The sequence below is a fragment of the Engystomops pustulosus genome, chromosome 6 (assembly GCF_040894005.1).
Source record: "Engystomops pustulosus chromosome 6, aEngPut4.maternal, whole genome shotgun sequence".
Lineage (NCBI taxonomy): Eukaryota > Metazoa > Chordata > Amphibia > Anura > Leptodactylidae > Engystomops > Engystomops pustulosus.
In genome coordinates, this window is record NC_092416.1 from 126,246,980 (window position 1) to 126,264,121 (window position 17,142).

General features: G+C 40.7%; 1 protein-coding gene across 5 annotated transcripts in view; it reads left to right on the forward strand.

Annotated features, from left to right (window-relative positions):
• DIDO1 (death inducer-obliterator 1) overlaps positions 1-17,142 on the forward strand; it is a 40,144-nt gene that overhangs the window by 16,332 nt on the left and 6,670 nt on the right. For 4 of the 5 annotated variants that reach the window (XM_072110936.1, XM_072110935.1, XM_072110939.1 and 1 more), the window contains 6 exons: positions 13,047-13,554; positions 14,080-14,239; positions 14,322-14,438; positions 14,716-14,814; positions 15,468-15,600; positions 15,748-16,240. In XM_072110936.1, coding sequence (XP_071967037.1) covers positions 13,047-13,554; positions 14,080-14,239; positions 14,322-14,438; positions 14,716-14,814; positions 15,468-15,600; positions 15,748-16,240 — 1,510 coding nt within the window. The remainder of the gene's footprint in view (positions 1-13,046; positions 13,555-14,079; positions 14,240-14,321; positions 14,439-14,715; positions 14,815-15,467; positions 15,601-15,747; positions 16,241-17,142) is intronic. The other variant, XM_072110938.1, reaches the window with a different exon arrangement.

A 17,142-nucleotide genomic window follows, 5' to 3' on the forward strand; every position in this document is an offset into this window, starting at 1 on the left:
ATAGGAATTCTCACCTAGGGCACCACCAACCTCTTGACCACATATGCATCTTTTATAAACATGGTACCATTATGCCAATATTGAACACTTCACAATCCTAATTAACATAACACCTTCTATCCATACTACTGTCTTATAAACATATGCCTACATTTGGGGATTTGTATGATATATATAAGGTAAGTATTGCCAGGTGTAGGCTGTGGACCAACTTGGGTAATTTCTAGCTCTCTAGCTGTTGCAGGAATAATGAGCATAAAACACTACTCTGTTCTCCTTTTCCTAAGGAAATTAGCAATTTTTACAATTCTAATTCGCACTTTGGTGTAGGTGTATTCCTCAGCATTAGGACCACCTAAATTCAATTCACATACACCTGACTTAAAACAAGACCTGTATAATGTTTATTGAGCTTTCATAGAGGCCTGTTTTTAGGCCTTGTTCAGATGGCTGTAATGAACCTATATTTATGCATCTCTTATGGCTGCAAATCCAAGTCTATAACAACCTGGAATTACAGCACTAGAAGGATTTAAAATTATGGCTGCCTGAATGAGGGTTTTTTTTTTTTTTTTTTTTTTTTAATTTCCACCTAGGTTAGTATAACTTTTAGCAAAGCTTATGTTTTTTTTTTTTTTAAATGATCTGTGAAATATTTGTTCACTGTATCCTAATGCAAGCCAAATGAAGACCTCTCCTGTTAATCGCATTGACATCAATACAGGTAAGTGTTCATGGACCTATCATATTGTCATTGTTTTTGAGGAAATGAAAATTAAAAAAAAATAATTATTGCACCCTCATGTGAAATCTTACTTTTGCACATTCTGATCTGAGCCATAAATGGTTAGGAAATAGTGTCACAGGCAACAAACCAGTTGAATATAGTATTTTGTTGGCATAAAATATACACTGGATGTATCGGGCAATTTGGCACAAACTTTTGAAACCACCCACAGGTCTTTATGGCTTAATGTCCCAGTTCTCCTACCCATGATGTCTGTGGATGCAAAAACATCAGATTAGTCTCTGGTACACATGGCACCTATGCCGTTGTCTGAAGTGGGAAAAGTGGGTAGAGGTGTTGAAAGTTTCTCTTAAAGGAGGACAGTTTCAGCCTTCTCTCACAAAACCTTTTGAGCTTGACTTGGCCATCTACTAATAATGTGGGGAATACATATTTATTTTTTTAAGTTGAACCACCAGTAATGGATTGAATATGCTAACGACTGGGTATACTTGGGCATATATTTAAAGAAAAATGGGTTATTGTCATTTGACCTGTAATAAAGCTGGGAAGTGCCCCGTTCTTATTTCTTGAACATCTGACTTGCTCACCTGTGGATCAGCATCATCGCATCACCATGATGCTCGGAGTCCAGTTCTCTGCACTGTGGTCAGTAAATCTGAGCAGCACATGGTAAATGATTATTGGACTGACCACGGTTGTGTGCTGGTTTAACACTTGTGAAAGCTGTATGGTCAAGCACCATGAACCTGCAGCGAGTAATGCTATTTCACAGATTAGTCTTGTTGAGTAACAGGCTAATCCACAAACACATCTGGCTGTAAATCCTAGATCTTAACTTGGGGTTTCTTTTTTCCAAAATGCTAATGCTAATTTTTTTTTTTTCAGCATATATTGAAATTATGAACTACCCCTTGCTTTTGTTATTGACTTGATAGCGTAGTAATACTTTATGGTCCTTTAGAAGTTTTATCAGAAAACGTCCAGGAACGGTTTCTGTAGAAGTGCTGCTTCTACACAATTTTTTTTCCCCTAAACTTTATGGACATGCCTGATAAAATGAAGCCTTGTGTGAGATGTCACAGCTCTTATACTGGGTGGCAGTCAAGTAGATTTTTCTTTTTTATTGCTCTTGTCATGATCACTACTTGTTCCAGCCCAAACAGGAAAATCTAGCAGGATCCAAGGTTTTCCCTAGCATTAAGCCAAATCCTGATCTTTGGATGTCAGAAGATGTTGAAAGGTAAAGGTTTGGTACACTTGAGTCTTTATTGTGATTCAGCATTGGTATACCTGGGCTCGTAGACAAACACCGGTGTCTGAATTGAAAATGTAAATTACACACATTAATTGGCGAGTTGGCACTGTCAAATCATTTTCATTACTTTTAGTGGGAAAAGTACTTTTACTGTAGATGGTGGTACACGTTGAAACAAGATGTCATGGGATAACATATTTGTATGGTAAACTGATGTCATGTGATCACTTATTCCTACATGAAGGGACATTACACGAGTGAACAACCAATATTTTCATAATTTCTGGCAGTCCCTTCCCAGGATGATTGGGGGGGGGGGGGTGATAGTACTTTTCTTGCGTATGCAGTCATGCTCGCTGTATGTGCACAGCGTAGCATTCGTATTTCTGTATGGTGTTTTTTTTGCAATTTTTTATTTTTTTTTTGGTTTAGTCCTATTCCTGGCATTGACTGACCTTTATCGGCATTTTGGGGACATTAAATAGTTCATGAGATGTGTTCCCCGCAGGTGATCCGAAGTGTCATAGGGGTTGGGGTTTATCTGTAAGGGCATCAGTTATGGAAGGGTTTTGGTGTTTAATGTAACTTCAGACATTGGTGAAGAACTGTGTGCCACACACATCTGCAGGTCCTTGGTTGCCATAAGCTGCAGCAGGTTTTCCTGGTGCCTTATTTCTGTGGCATTTTTTTCCCATTTACTTCCACATGAGCGTCATGGGGCCAACTTTTTTTTTTTAAATAAATAAACAGATTAATCATCTAAGTACAAGGAATGTTAGAACGCCACCCAACAACCAACCCGCCCCCCCTCCCGCCATCCCCAACGCCTGCATTAGCTTCTTCTCCATAAACGCTCAAATTGGGCTATATTAACGCTTGATTTCTCCAGCGCTGTATGAATCTGTATATACATGACTTTTTATCCATATGGCAGTGTCCGAATAAGATACGGTGGGCTGACAAGTGGTGGTTTGGGGACAGGTTGCACCTCCCACTGGTTCTGAGTATTGCCAGTATATACGGCAGCCTACGATGCACAACCGTATGCAACCCATATTTTAAATGGCTGAAACAGCACAGTATGGTGCACAATGCAGCCATTCAATTGAAGGCTGTATTGCCCATTGAAAAGAATAGGGACAAATAGTACCCGTATACATGGTCGTTTTCAGTCTTGGGCTACATTAATATGAACGTGTGATTAGACATGACATTTTCATCCATATCTTCATGTATGGCTCTGTATCTGTATGAAATGAAAATAACATGTTGCACATTCCCTTTGACTTCAATGGGGCATTTGGACACAAATACGTGAAAAAATAGGACATGCTCAGTTTTCATACAGCTCAAACTATACAGAACGGTGCTTAATTCAATGGAAGACTCTATTGCCCATTCAAAAGAATGGGGACATATGGTGCTCTCAAGACTGCATACATGGCTGAGATATATACGGAAGAAACTACACCATGTTTGGTCACATTTTTCTTTTCCCAGACAATGATTGATTATGCACACAAAATCTGCAGCAATACATTTACAGGATCGGGGCTTCTATACCCACAGCGGATATTTTTCCACTGCAGGTTTTAATCCAGGTTTTCTATAAATCCTGGTAGTTAACATCCTTTTATAAAATCTCTGTGTCATATATTAGGGCAGACTCCTCATGTTTGTACACTGCTTTCTAGGTGTACCAATTCACACAAAGTATGCAGTACAGATTTATGAGCAAAGTATGCCAAAAAGACTCGGTTACCACTTGCTAGGCACTTAGAAATGTGCCCTAGAAAGGAGGGGGTTCAAAATAACATAAAACTGGTAAACTAAGCCAGCTAATTGAGGCAAAGTAGGTCTAAACGGTTTTAACATACAAGAGAATTGCCATCAGACACTTTGATATATCTGGTAAAGCGTTAGTCTTTCAACATGTTTGGCAACTCTGCCCCATTGTGTGCAGGTGTCATACAAATTGCCAAAAAGATAACTGATGCTGGACTACACAAATATTTTTACTCTATGCATAATCTTGCATCTAACATTATGCATCCATGAAGTAAACCAAGCTGTGCATGGATTATAATGGTGGTTTTTCTATTTACTATATTAGGCAAGCGGCATGTAAGTAGTGCAATAAAAAGATATTAGTGAAGTCTTTTTAAGAAAGTCGAGCTTCACAGACTTGTCGGAGAGAATGACTGCTGTACATATTGAACAAATCTTGAGAAAGATGACATCTGTAGCAAATCACCTTGTCTCTCTCCACGCCTTCCAAGAGTGCACCAAGAAATGGAGTTATTTCTACTGTGGGAGAATTTATTTATTTTTTTGTTTTTTTTTTCCAAGCATCTGAGAACGTTTACAATGTTTCTATAACTCAGTGTGGTTTAGATGTATAATGTCTGGGATTAGACCTGTGCTCCTCTCACCTCTTGTGTACACATCTTGTTCTGAGCTTTCCATTACACTCTGGTTAAGAGGAGCATAATGGAAAGGTCTTCCGCTCACCTTCTTTTCCTATAGACTTGAGTGGACCTTCTATTGTGATTTTGAAGAGAAAAAAAGGGTGTACTTGACCTTTAAAAGGTAACCATCATATCAGATTTTTGATATTGTGTGTTTGATTTGTAAGGTGCTACTGAATATGATGGCGCTATATAAATATCTGAAATGATGGTTATGCTTTAAGCTTGTAGCAGTAAATATTTGAGTGCTGAATGGGTGTATCCCAGAAACCTCTCCTTTTCCCCCTTCCACCCTGTGTTATATACATGTTTGTTTTCATGGTCCTTGTGCTGCAAATTGAAGACCATTCAATTTCACCTAGGGGAGACTGAAAGACTTTAAGTAAATCTACCATCAAAATCAAGCAAGAAAAACTCCTAGATCCAGACACAGACTGTTGTAATGTTCTTATATTTATCTATGGCTTATTTTTAAAATTAACTTCCATATACGATAAAGAACCTGAGGGGCTGTATCCAGAGCCCTTCAGTGTTGCAGATTCTCAAGCTGTTACAAGCAACAGCAGGAAGTGCACAGCAAGTCATTATTGAAGTGCTCTGGAAATGCTGAACAGAGCCCCTTGAGCTCATTAGCATAGTTTTACAAGTTGATTTTTAGAAAGGAGGCCATGGATAACAAACAAGATTGGCACAGTACCTGAATCTTAGTTGGGGTCCCTGGTTTATCAAGGAGGATTTTGATGGTAGATTTCTCTTATACGGGGCAGCATATGTATAATGTATAACACTACACTGAAACTGCACAACATCACAATTAACAGATTTGCTGCTAGATTATACTGTTCCAAGGTGAGAGATATTAGCTGGGGGGTCATTCAAACACATTTATGACTAATTAGAAGTGTGGTAGGTTCATGCTTTGGCGCCAGGGCTGTGTTTTAAATCCACAGCATGTCTAGAACCTAACCTTACGGAACGAACACATTGACGCTGTATTGCAGATAACCCAAATGTCTGCTTTGGAGAAGATCATAAAAACCCAAGATGGAGCGGCAGCTGTTGATGCCTTCATATTCTGTTGATAAGAACTATAAAAGACTTAATAAGCAGTTGCAGGACTTGGGGATGTAGAAGCTGGTGACAGATACTGGCTTCTAGTAGTAAATAAACTCCCTGTATGAGACCTCGAACTCTGTTGGCACTGACTCAAACTTTACAAAATAAGCCTACAGTGCTTTATATTATGTTTGATGAAATGAGGCTGGTGGCTACCAGAGACAACACCTGCTGTTTGTCATTACGAAAAATGTAGCATCTGTCCCTGCCCCCTCCCCATGTCCGAAACCCTTGCACTCATGCTGATAGGAATTTAGATGAGGTCTTGCTTTGGATGTTATCCTCTCCTTGGTCACTTTACCTAGTAGGTCTATAGGTTGATGGCATTTCCCTGTACTTCTAAGCCTAATTGTCACCTAGCCACCATTTTGCTTTGGAAAAACCCTCAAGGTTGTGAAATGCCTGAACTTGCACTGGTCCTCGATGTAGAACACCAGAGCCCACTACTCGTGCATCTTCATATGGACACATCACTGCTGTAATTCTGTAACCGATTCCTAACTGGCAAGACTGCAGTGTGCTGCTAGGGTCACATGGGTAAGTATGGACTCTTGTTGGCGTGCGTGTGTGTGAATTTTTTTTAAGCAGAACCTTTCCATTTTGAAAATTACCATTGCGTTCCCATTAAATATAATAATTTTTGCTACGTTCTTGGAGGGTGACCTATCTCTTAAAATTGGTGAGTGGCTGCTGTTATATTCCCTTCCATTTTAATAAGCACTCAACACCCTATAACTCCCTTCCAAATCTGTCCAAACCCATATAATTGGGGGAGGAGATGGGGGGGGGGGGTTACTTACACGTGGTAGGAACCCTTATGACCTTTCTGTTTCTGAATGATCTCTGCAAATATCTGCATGTATGATGGTTTACTCTTTTAGCCCCCCTCTCCAGCACACAAGTTTCTAAAACTAAACTTTGTTCTATTTTGTGTTAAGGTGGAAATGTAGTTGATGGAGATTTTGTTGCGACTGAAAATGATTTCAATGTTGCTGCTGTGTGTGTATAAATTGCTGCAAGCTGCTTTGATGAATTGTGGTCTACAACAAATTTGTAAGGTGTGAATGTACCTTTCTAATTCATGAAAAGGTTTTTGCCTGCTTGTGCTCGGTGACATTTGTCCATATATTTTTGGGGTGCTTTTATCTTTGACTGAATTTCCTATATGGGTTAGATTTTTTTTTTTTTTTAACTACAGAGCTAGAAGTGTGATGGACACTGGCTGAGTGGATTTTATCAGCTAACGCACGCCTGTTATTAAGCCTTTAGTAATGCAGTGAAAATTACCACATAAGCTGTTTGTGTAAACCTTTTAACACAGATTACCAAGGTGCAACTGTGCTAATATTGTAGTAGTCTCCCTTTTAATCTATGGGATCTTTGGAAGAACAGTAGCATTTTGTTGATAGGGTGGGCAGCTCTCATGAAATGTACATCACTGGTCCTTTTCAAAGTGCCCTTAGAAAGCAATATCCACAAACTGGACTAAATTTCAAGAGCCAAGCAACTGCAGATGCTAAATAGTGAAAATCAGTAGTCCCCAACCACCAGGCCGTGGCCAAAAAGGTTTAAAGGGGAAAAAAAACAGAATACTTGCCTCCGACACTTCTCTTCTCCTCTAGGTTCTTGGCCCCGCGGCTTCCCAGGGAGACGGCCAGAGGCACTTTTATGCGTGCTGTCTGTGGGCACGCTATGACGTAATTGGCCACGTCATAGTATTTGTTCACGTAAAAGTGCTAAGGGAGCTGCTTCTGGGACATTATTATGGGGGGCTCTGCTGTGGAAATTTTATTGAGATGAGGCTGCTGGACATTTCGGCTTATGATTTGCTTTTCATTTTCAATTAAAACATCGTCAAGAATCCAAGGCGAAACATGTGTTGATGCAATGTCCCTACTATTGCTACAAACTAAGCCATACAACTTTACAGATTCTGCACACAGTAAAACTTGGAACCATTGCCCAAAATCTGTAGCCAGCAGGGGGTGACTTAACGGTAGCATAGGACAAAAACTTCCAAACATAGGCAACAAAAAGAGGATGTTGTCAAGTATCTCTTCCAGACACGCCTGTCCACGCTAACACTATCAGCAGGTGCCAACAGTAACTGATGCTTGGTGCTCTGTTTGATGCAACCAATATCAACGGAGGCCACCATTTCTGGTTGGTGTGAATACTTTCATCAGGGAACAGCACTGAACTCCACTTGGCATCTACAGTGTAAGGGATATCAGGTCCATTCAAGATGAGGATACCTGTGTGTGGTGGTGTGATAAGGTACCATAATCTTGTTCCACAGGGCACAGGTTTAGGATGAGTCCTAAAGAAGTCAACTTCTGTGACTCTTCCAGCCAGTATCTGTTGCAACTTGCTGATGACCCTCCAAGTTAATGGCCACTTTCCTTTGAGAATGTTCTTGAAGCCTTGCAGTGGTGTGGTACTGTCTTGTGATGTGAACATGTGAGTAGTATGATGAGGATGGTTTAAAATACCAACCTTACTGAACCAAGAATTGAATTGAAACAGGTGATCCATAATCTCGCCTGCATGTCCATTCTCTGCCTGGACCATTCCCAAATTAACTCAGATTTGAAATAGAAGTGATTTGTGTAATAGTGGTTGGAGGTGGTGGCATGACTAATGCTTGCCTGGGGCTGTATAAAAGAAGAGATTATTGGAGCTTTATGAAGGTGTTATAGACTTTAGGACATTTGATGTCCCACTAATTCACACTGCTTGAAAAATAAATAAAAGGAACATTAAAATGCCACATCCTAGATCTCAATGAATGAAATATTTCAGCTGCATTTCTTTATCTATTACGTAGTGTAATGCATTGAGAACAATAAAACACAAAAAAAGATCACAGGAAATCATAATATCCCATGGAGGTTGGGATGACATTAAATCAGTGGGAAATACATTTATTTTCAGGCTTAAGTGGAAATGGCTTAATACAAGGAATGGAGTATCCATATGTTGTAGGGCCTTTACCTTGCCTTTTGACCTCCCTACAACACTTGGGAATGCTACTGATGAGGCGGTGGATGTTCTTCTGAGGGAATCTCCTTCCAGACCTGGATTGTAGCATCTGTTAACTCCTGGACAGACAGGTGTAAGGAACGAAAGATATCCCAGATGTGCTCAAGTGGATTCGGGTCTGGGGAATGGGCTGGCCAGTCCATAGGATCTTTGCCTTTATTCCTTCATTGTCATACTTCAGAAGAAACCCAGGACCCACTGCACCAGCATATGGTCTGAGAATCTCATCCCGGTACCTTTTATAGATGTCGGGGTACCTCTCACCAGCACATGGAAGGCTGTATGCCTTTACAAAGTAATTCCACTCCACACTATTACTGAACTTCTGCCATCAATCGTGATGGATAATGTTCCAGAGAGTAGACCATTCTTCACAGCATTTCCAGACTGTCAAGTCCATCACGTGCTGAATGTAAATCTGATCTATTCAGTGAAGCTCACAGGACGCCAATGCTGGTGTTCTCTGGCAAATGCCAGTTGCCCTGCACAGCTCACCACACAGACTTGTGAATGTCAGGCCCTCCTACCACCCTCATACAGTCCATTTCTGACTGAACAGATTTATGGATATTGGTGGCCTGCTAGAGACCATTTTGTAGGGTACTGATCCTCCTTGCACAGTGGAGGGAGTCGTGGGCTCATTCTAGGTTGTTTCCCTCCTGTGGCCCCCTACACATCTTGAATCTGCTCCATGCTCTGAACACTGCAGACAGTAATAGCTAACCTTCTTTTTGGAGCTTGCATTAAAGTTCTATCCTGGACAATCTCCACTGCCTGAGCAACTTCTGTAGGTTGTAGACGGTCTCATGTTACCTCTAGGGTCCGAAGGCAAGATTTTCCCTTATGGAGAGGTTGCCAATTAAGGCTGCCTTATAGACCTGTGGAGACTTAAAGCCAAAGATTCTCCACTAGGGAATTCTTGGAAGTATGCAAATACGTCAAGGTGATCCCACTTTATGTTTTTAGACTTCTTGTAGATCATACTTTGTGTTAAGGGGTGTTGCCTTTCAAGGCAACAAAATAAGGCATTGTTTTCCATTTAAAAACATTGGAAAACTTATTTACATACTTCCTCGAATTTCCTAGTGGAGCATCTATGGCTTTAAGTCTCCACATGCCTATAAGGTGGCCTTAATCGGCGAACTCTTACCTTCTAACGCTAGTCAATAGCCTCTCAAACAGCCAATCCAGTTCCCTACAATGTACTGAGGAGACCCAACCAGGTCGAAACAGTGCTGTATACGGTTGGAAGTCTGTTCCTTCTGGAATAGATATACTGGTTTGGCTTAATCCCACATCATGTTATTAGACTTCTTGTAGGTCATACTTGGTGTTAAGGGGCCTCCTTTTCAAGGTAGCAAAAGGGGGCATTGTTTTCCATTTAACCCCTTGGAAAACATATTTGGATATTACTTCTAGGGTTGAGAGCAAATGCAAAACTGCCAGAAAGGATGAGAGGAAATGGTCTGTGGTCACCACCTACAGAACAACTCCTTTTTTGTGGTTGGCATGTGAATGGTCCATCGTTTTCTGTTACTGTTTTATTTGCACAACAGTAGAAATTAACAATCGGCGTTGATTCATAATTGGACATGGTGACTTCACAGAAGTTTGATTTGAGTTTGGGTTCTTTCACTCATCTGTTGTTTCACCACATTGATCCTTAACTGATTTTTGATTGAGTTTTACTAATACATTATTTTCAATGTGCTTTTTCACATTTTTGTGCCAGTGGTCAGTAGTTTGGAGAACATTTTGAGCTTGTCCTATTTTATTACTAACCACGTTGAATCAGTGGAAATCTAAGATTTGAAAATACATTGTAAAGAATTAGTTCATTAAGGCATCAATAAAAATCACAGAAGCCAAGAAGAGGAAAAACTGGTGCATGCGGGTGTTCCAGTACTTTTCAGTGTGTGTGTGTGTTTTGTGTATTTACACATTTTTGACTTTTAAAAGGAATACTAACATTTTGTGCGTTGGTGCCTCATGAAGATTTCATTGCTCTTTTTTAATCTTCACCAAAGTGCTTGTATCTCAGAGCAAGTTGTTAAGGAGTTGGTTACTCTTCATCATAATAAGGAAAACTATTGTATGTACACTGTCTGATCAATATTATTCCATGGAGGCTGTTGATGGGTCATGTGCCATAACCCTCCATAAGCAGCCATACTGCGATTGTTGGACCACAGAATAGCACAGCAAAAATGATGGAAACAATCTTGCAGCTTTGTCAACAATGTAAACCATCATACAACCTACCCCCACCTATTTACAATGTATTGGAGATTTTAGTTGTAAACGGCATAATGAATGCCATTAAAAGGAGCCCATCAGTCTATTGAAAAAGTGGTGTGAAACACTTACGTACAATACAGCTGCAAGTCTGTTCTGAGTGCTCAGACCATGCTCAAATACCTGCCTGAGGATCATCCACTGTACATCACTAATCCTGGTCTTCAGTTTGGAAAATATGGTGTGGCATAAGAAGTGGAGGCTTGGTTGTAGCATCCATTGTAATTGTGAAAGTGGATAGCGTTGTAAGGTGTTGCCTTTTTTGGGCCTTCAAGCAGTAGCCACTATATATTGTATAACTGGCCATTCATTTAATATTGGCACATTTCTGGGCAGGGAAAGTATGCAGCAGAACCGTAAGGAACTTTAATTTTTTTTTTTTTTTTTTAAATCTTTGGGTATGTAAAATACTGCATTCTGTGCCATTCTAGTGTCCTGGAATGAGGGTCACAAATCGTCTGTTTATATGCATGGGGCCCTCTTGCACAAGGGCCAGTGTGAGGGTGATGATTCTGTGTGTTCTCATAGGACTTTGTCCATGAGCAGATGTGCTAGAGAAGAATACTTTTACCCTTTTTTTTTTTTTTTTTTTTTGTGTGTGACTTTGAGATTTCTGTATCTCCAAGATGTTGTGTGGTTTTTATATTCAAATATAAGCTTGCATAGTAACTATGGATTTGCACTGATGTGGTGGCGGTTGTTTACATTGAATCTTGTCTTAATGCATGGGGAATAACATCGAAGTCACAAATATCTTGTGTACCAGAGCTTCTCACTAGTTTTTCGGCATCTTTGGTATTGTGCTGTGTAGGGCATGGGTCAATGGTCATGTCACACAGCTGTTTTTACTACTGATCACGGACTTGTTAAGCAGAAAAGGTATATTCACTATAATTGCAGCATTTCCAAGTCGATATTACAGTTTTTCACTCATCCAATGCTATAGAAAAAGCAGGCCACTGCGCATGAAAAGCAGATGAAAATCTAATCCAAAACTGATTTTAAAATCTGACATACTAAACAACACCTGACAGAAAAGCTATTGACTTACTGTATTTCATGGATTTCTGCAATACTTGTGTGAAACCAGCCTTGGGGCAGTTGCGCACAAATGAGGGTCTCTGCTGGGTTTGAATAAGTAAATCTTTGTTATGCTACTGGGGGAAAAAACATTTATTTTTAAAGGAAATTGAACATCAAAATAAAGCAAACGTAAAGGGGGCACTTACTCATAGAGCCGGGCACAGTCTTAGGCTATATTCACACTGCCGTTGCCCGCCCATACTGTACCGTAGCGGGCAACGGCAGTGCACAGGGAGAGGAGGAGGAGGAGGTGAGCGCAGCTCACCCCCGACCCTCTCCATAGAGATACATGGCACACAGAGTCATATTACGGGAGAAGATGGGACAGGTCCTATCTTTTCCCCGGGTACGGAGCAGTACAGTGCCGCACGTGTGCTGCACCGTACCGCTCCCGTAAGTCACCGTGCACCCATTGCTGTTTATGGAGGACGTATATCGGCCGTATATACGTCCTCCATACAGTAGTGTGAATGTAGCCTTACCCTTCCTCCTTTCAACGTTTAAAATTTATGCTAATGAGACAGACATGCTCTGGGGCTGTTACACTGTGCAGGAGGGGGGTAGTGCCAAGGGAGGAGGGTGAGACTTGCTTTGGCACAGTGTAATGAACCCAGAGCACTTTTGTCTCATTAGCATAATTTTTTAAAATTGATTGTAGAAGGAAGTAGGCCGTGTATAACAAATAAGAAAATTACGACACTGTGTGCCTGCATCTATGCAGCCCAGAAGGACTCTGCTAACACCCCTACAGGCCTTCTGGCTCATGACAAAAAGGTCAAGGTGCCTGGATCTGAGTAAGAGCCCCTGAAATAAGGCCAGTGCTTGGTCCATGATTCGGGTCAAAACACGGCTATGAGTTACTCTGGTTGCATTACAGTGGATTTCACACGCCCGGAGACCTGATTATTTATGTGTTTTATGCTCATTATTCCCTGCACAAAACTCCACATTCACTTTTCATAACGGAGAACTATGCTTTATTCTTTTCCTTATTGATTATTGCTAATACTGATTTTCATTTGTTTTTCATTTTCAGCAGCAGAGAAAGTTGATGAACCAGAAAAGAAGGCTGAAACTCCCTCGCCACCTATCAAAAAACCACCTAATTCTCCCACATCAATGGTGATGAAGCCAATTTCCTCTCTTCCAAGAATTCCAATGAAAAAGAAGATATCTCCACCTTTGGTGCCCAGCAAACCATCATCAACTCCGGTTACGACCAACACCACAAACTTAACGCCTGCCAAAGCCAAACCCAGTGCTAGCTCCAGCTTTTCTTCTATTAATAAATTGCCACCAATCCCCAAGAAGACTCAGCCATCATCCTCTTCAGGTCCCATTGTGAAGAAGACTTCCTCCAACCCCTTGCCCAAGAAAACGCCTGCTTTGGTCTCCAACGCAACCTCCAACTCTGCGTCTAATACCAACTCGCCAGCAGCATCAAACGTGTCCACCAAGCCGACCGCCAGCTCCTCACAACAGGGTCCTAATGTTCAAATGCGGCAGAACATTCGAAGGTCCTTGAAGGAAATTCTCACGAAAAGGTGTGGGACTAGTGCTAGAAATTTATACAAGCTGCAGGGTTTATGTATTAAATATATCCGCTGGTTCACGATAAACACTGGATTAAGAGCAACCTGATTTATAACGGATCAGTAGAATGGTAATCTAACTATACAAGTCACAATAGAGTAACACCCTAACTCCAATGCTCAATACTGAGGGTCCACACATTGCAGTTTAACTGCAGCATCTGATTTTGGTTTTAGTGAGGACTTTGACCTCAAGTAAATAAGCTCTTTTTTTTTTTTATGTAGTTCTACCTGCAGTTGGTGATCGCACCCCCTATGGCTGCTTTCACACGCAGCGTGCTGTAAATATGATTTAATCGTTTACAAGATGTTAAAGTTGCATGTTAATGCAGTCTCATTGGGCAATATTAGGTGACTGCAACATCTGCCACAATCGGAACCTTTATGGTAGAGTAGCCAAAGCCTCATGAAGGATTTGTATATTATTGTAACTTTTTAAATTATTTTTTTTTATTTTTTTTCCTCATGGCTTTACAGGATGAATGACAGTGATGACTTAGTGATGTCTGAGAGTGAAGTTGCAAAGATTGCTGTAAACCTTGAAAAAGAAATATTCAACCTTTTTAAGGATACAGATAACCGCTATAAGAGCAAATACCGGAATCTGATGTTTAACTTGAAAGACCCTAAAAATCAGGTAAAATTTCACTAGAGCATTTTATACTTTGGAATATAATTCCATTTATTTTACATTAAATAACACATGTTTGTATTTGTAGGGGCTGTTCCATCGAGTCTTGCGTGAACAAATCCCGTTGACCAAATTGGTGCGCCTAAAACCTGAAGAGCTTGTATCGAAGAAGATGTCTTCCTGGAAAGAAACTCCTGCTAAATCGGTGTGTTGTCCTGTGTTCCAATTTTCAATATTTTGCCCACTCTATCCCATAGATAATGCAAGAAAGAAAGATGTCTATTTGGTATAGAATCATAAACTTTCATTTGCCTTTCTCTTTTCATACCTTAAAAGATGTCAGGCTCCTTCCAGCCCCCTGCTTCAGCATGATTAGATTATAGTACATCTCTACTGCGTTTTCTTTTTTTTGAGAGTGAGAGAATGTTGTGCTTGTTTTAATTGTTTTTTTTTTTTCCCTCCTCTATTCTCTCATTTAACAGGGTGCAATTCTGAAAGTCCGGTCTCGTGGGGAGAGTAAATCCCTCTCCAGGATTGCAGTTGATATGGAGGAATCTCCTCCCATGTCTGATACTGATACAGTGAGTTTAAGATCTAAATGGAGTAGTTATAATACATACGATATACAGCATAACCACTTCAATATTGTAATAATTTGGCACGGTTGTTAACCCTGTATGGAGTGGGCCCAACCATACAGGGTAGGTCTCTATTTCATACAGCAGTCACCCACCGCTGGTGCTAATAGCAGATGTTATCTATTGTTAGATTTTTCTGGGCTCTATAGACTCCCCAATTGAACAGATCTAAAGATTGAAGGGGAGATGATATTTGAATCTAAAGGTGAAATCCTTTAATGATGCAGCTGATTTTTTTAAAAAAATCTTAATTTGGTGAAACGGATTTAAAGTTATTTTTTCCTAACTTCCCAGTTCATTGAACAGAATATTAAAGTGCCTCAAGGAATTTAAATGGCAAAATAAAGTTAGGCTTTTGAAAGGTGGAGAGTATAAATAATGGAATATGTACAATATGGTTATATACCTGTAATAACAATGTATTGTACGTCAAAGGAGAAGCTTCTCCAGTGCCTGGGGTGAGAAGTGCTAGGCCTATACTAGATTAAAGCAGCGCTGTATTTGTTCCTTTGGTTGAATTACTTAACTCTGTAATTTTTCTTAGATTCTTGCATGAAAAATGTAACAATTCAAACCCTGTTTTTTATCTGATTTAGGAACAGCAGGAAACTGGTCAAGCTCCAGAGAAGAGTAGCTTGGCCTTGCCAGATGTATTTACCAGCATGCTGAACGACACAACCAGCCAGCACCGTGCCCACCTTTTTGACCTGAATTGTAAAATCTGTACAGGTGATCAACGGTTTCCCTTTTAAATCTGCAGCCATATTGAGGAGGATGAAGCTATTTGCTTCAATTCAATGAGGAGTGTAAAATTTAATCGGAAATGGGATGTTGTGTTTTGATGTGTATTCTTTAATCTCCCATTTCACTGTGTAGGTCAGATCCCGGCTGATGATGAGCCACCACATAAGCGCGCAAAATCCTCATCGTCATCCTCAACAGTGACAAAGAAGGCTGAAAGAAAACCAGAACCTGAGCTTGTAGATGAGCCGCCACCACCCCCAGAAGAAGAGCCTGAAACACCTATGGACACTACAGAAGATGAGATTATCCCTGAAACGACTCCAGCGAAAACTCCTGTTCCTGTCTCTACCCCCACATACCCTGAACCAGTTCCGCTTAGTTCACTTCCCCCTTCCAACCCTGTCACCACAGTTACTGTATCTGGTAGAGACCCTAGAAGAGCAATCAACCGGCCCCCAGCACCTGTAGTGCCCACTGCCCTCTCTGTGAGCCCTCGGAGCATTCGAGATGAGGAGCCGCCTGCACCACCACCGCCTCCACCTACCATAACTGCCCCAAAGTCGATCCTGATGAAGCCAACGTCTGACATCCGATATTTATCATCATCCTCCTCATCAAACATCAAGTGCGTAGTCCACAATATGAACATACACCATGCATGTCTCCACATGTGCATTGCCTTCAGCATACTCCTAACTATTCAGGATAGCAATAGATTATTACACCAGAGCGTAGTCTAGGAATAATACTTTACACAAGGTAAAAATATATAGGTGAGCAAAGCATAGCTGAAATATGCCTCTGTTGTACCCAGAATACTCCCGCTCTATCACAAATGAGGATCCAACGGTGGATTGAATCCTGGCAGAGAACATCGTTTCCTTTGAGAAAAATCGATTTCTGCAAATGCACATACCTGAAAACATGGCCACGCTGAATACAGTAAAAGATTTCTGTTTTTGCCAGGGAATATATAATAGCCGATCGTCATGAAAAATGTGGACCTCTGCAGCATTTGGCTTCTTTCATGTGGGATTATGGATTCATACACCCATTATTCAGTTTCTATGTTTAACTTCTATTCCTGGTTCAGTATCCAGACTAAAATACTGCCATGTGAAGACATTTTAGATAAGTTTGGGTGTTGCTCCCTTGGCATAGATGCTTTACAGCAGTCTGTGGAGGAGCTCGGGCTGTGTTCAAACAGGTTCATATTTTCATGAAATGGCTTTGTATACATGGGGCAAAAACAGGAAACCTTCTACTGAATTCACTTTCCCACATTTCTAGCTGTGCCAACCTATAAGAATAAAAGTGCAGGAAAACCTTTCCCACTGATGTACAATGCAGTAGGACACCCCCAGAAGAGAACACCGCTACGGACACAAGTTATGGGAGGCAAAAAACACTCCCAGTACAGCTTAAAAGTTCCTTTGACGCTTTGATCAGTATGCAGACAAAACGGAGTGGAATCTACAGGAAGAATGGAAAGAGCGGTGCCCATGCTTTGCTAGACCCATTCCCAGT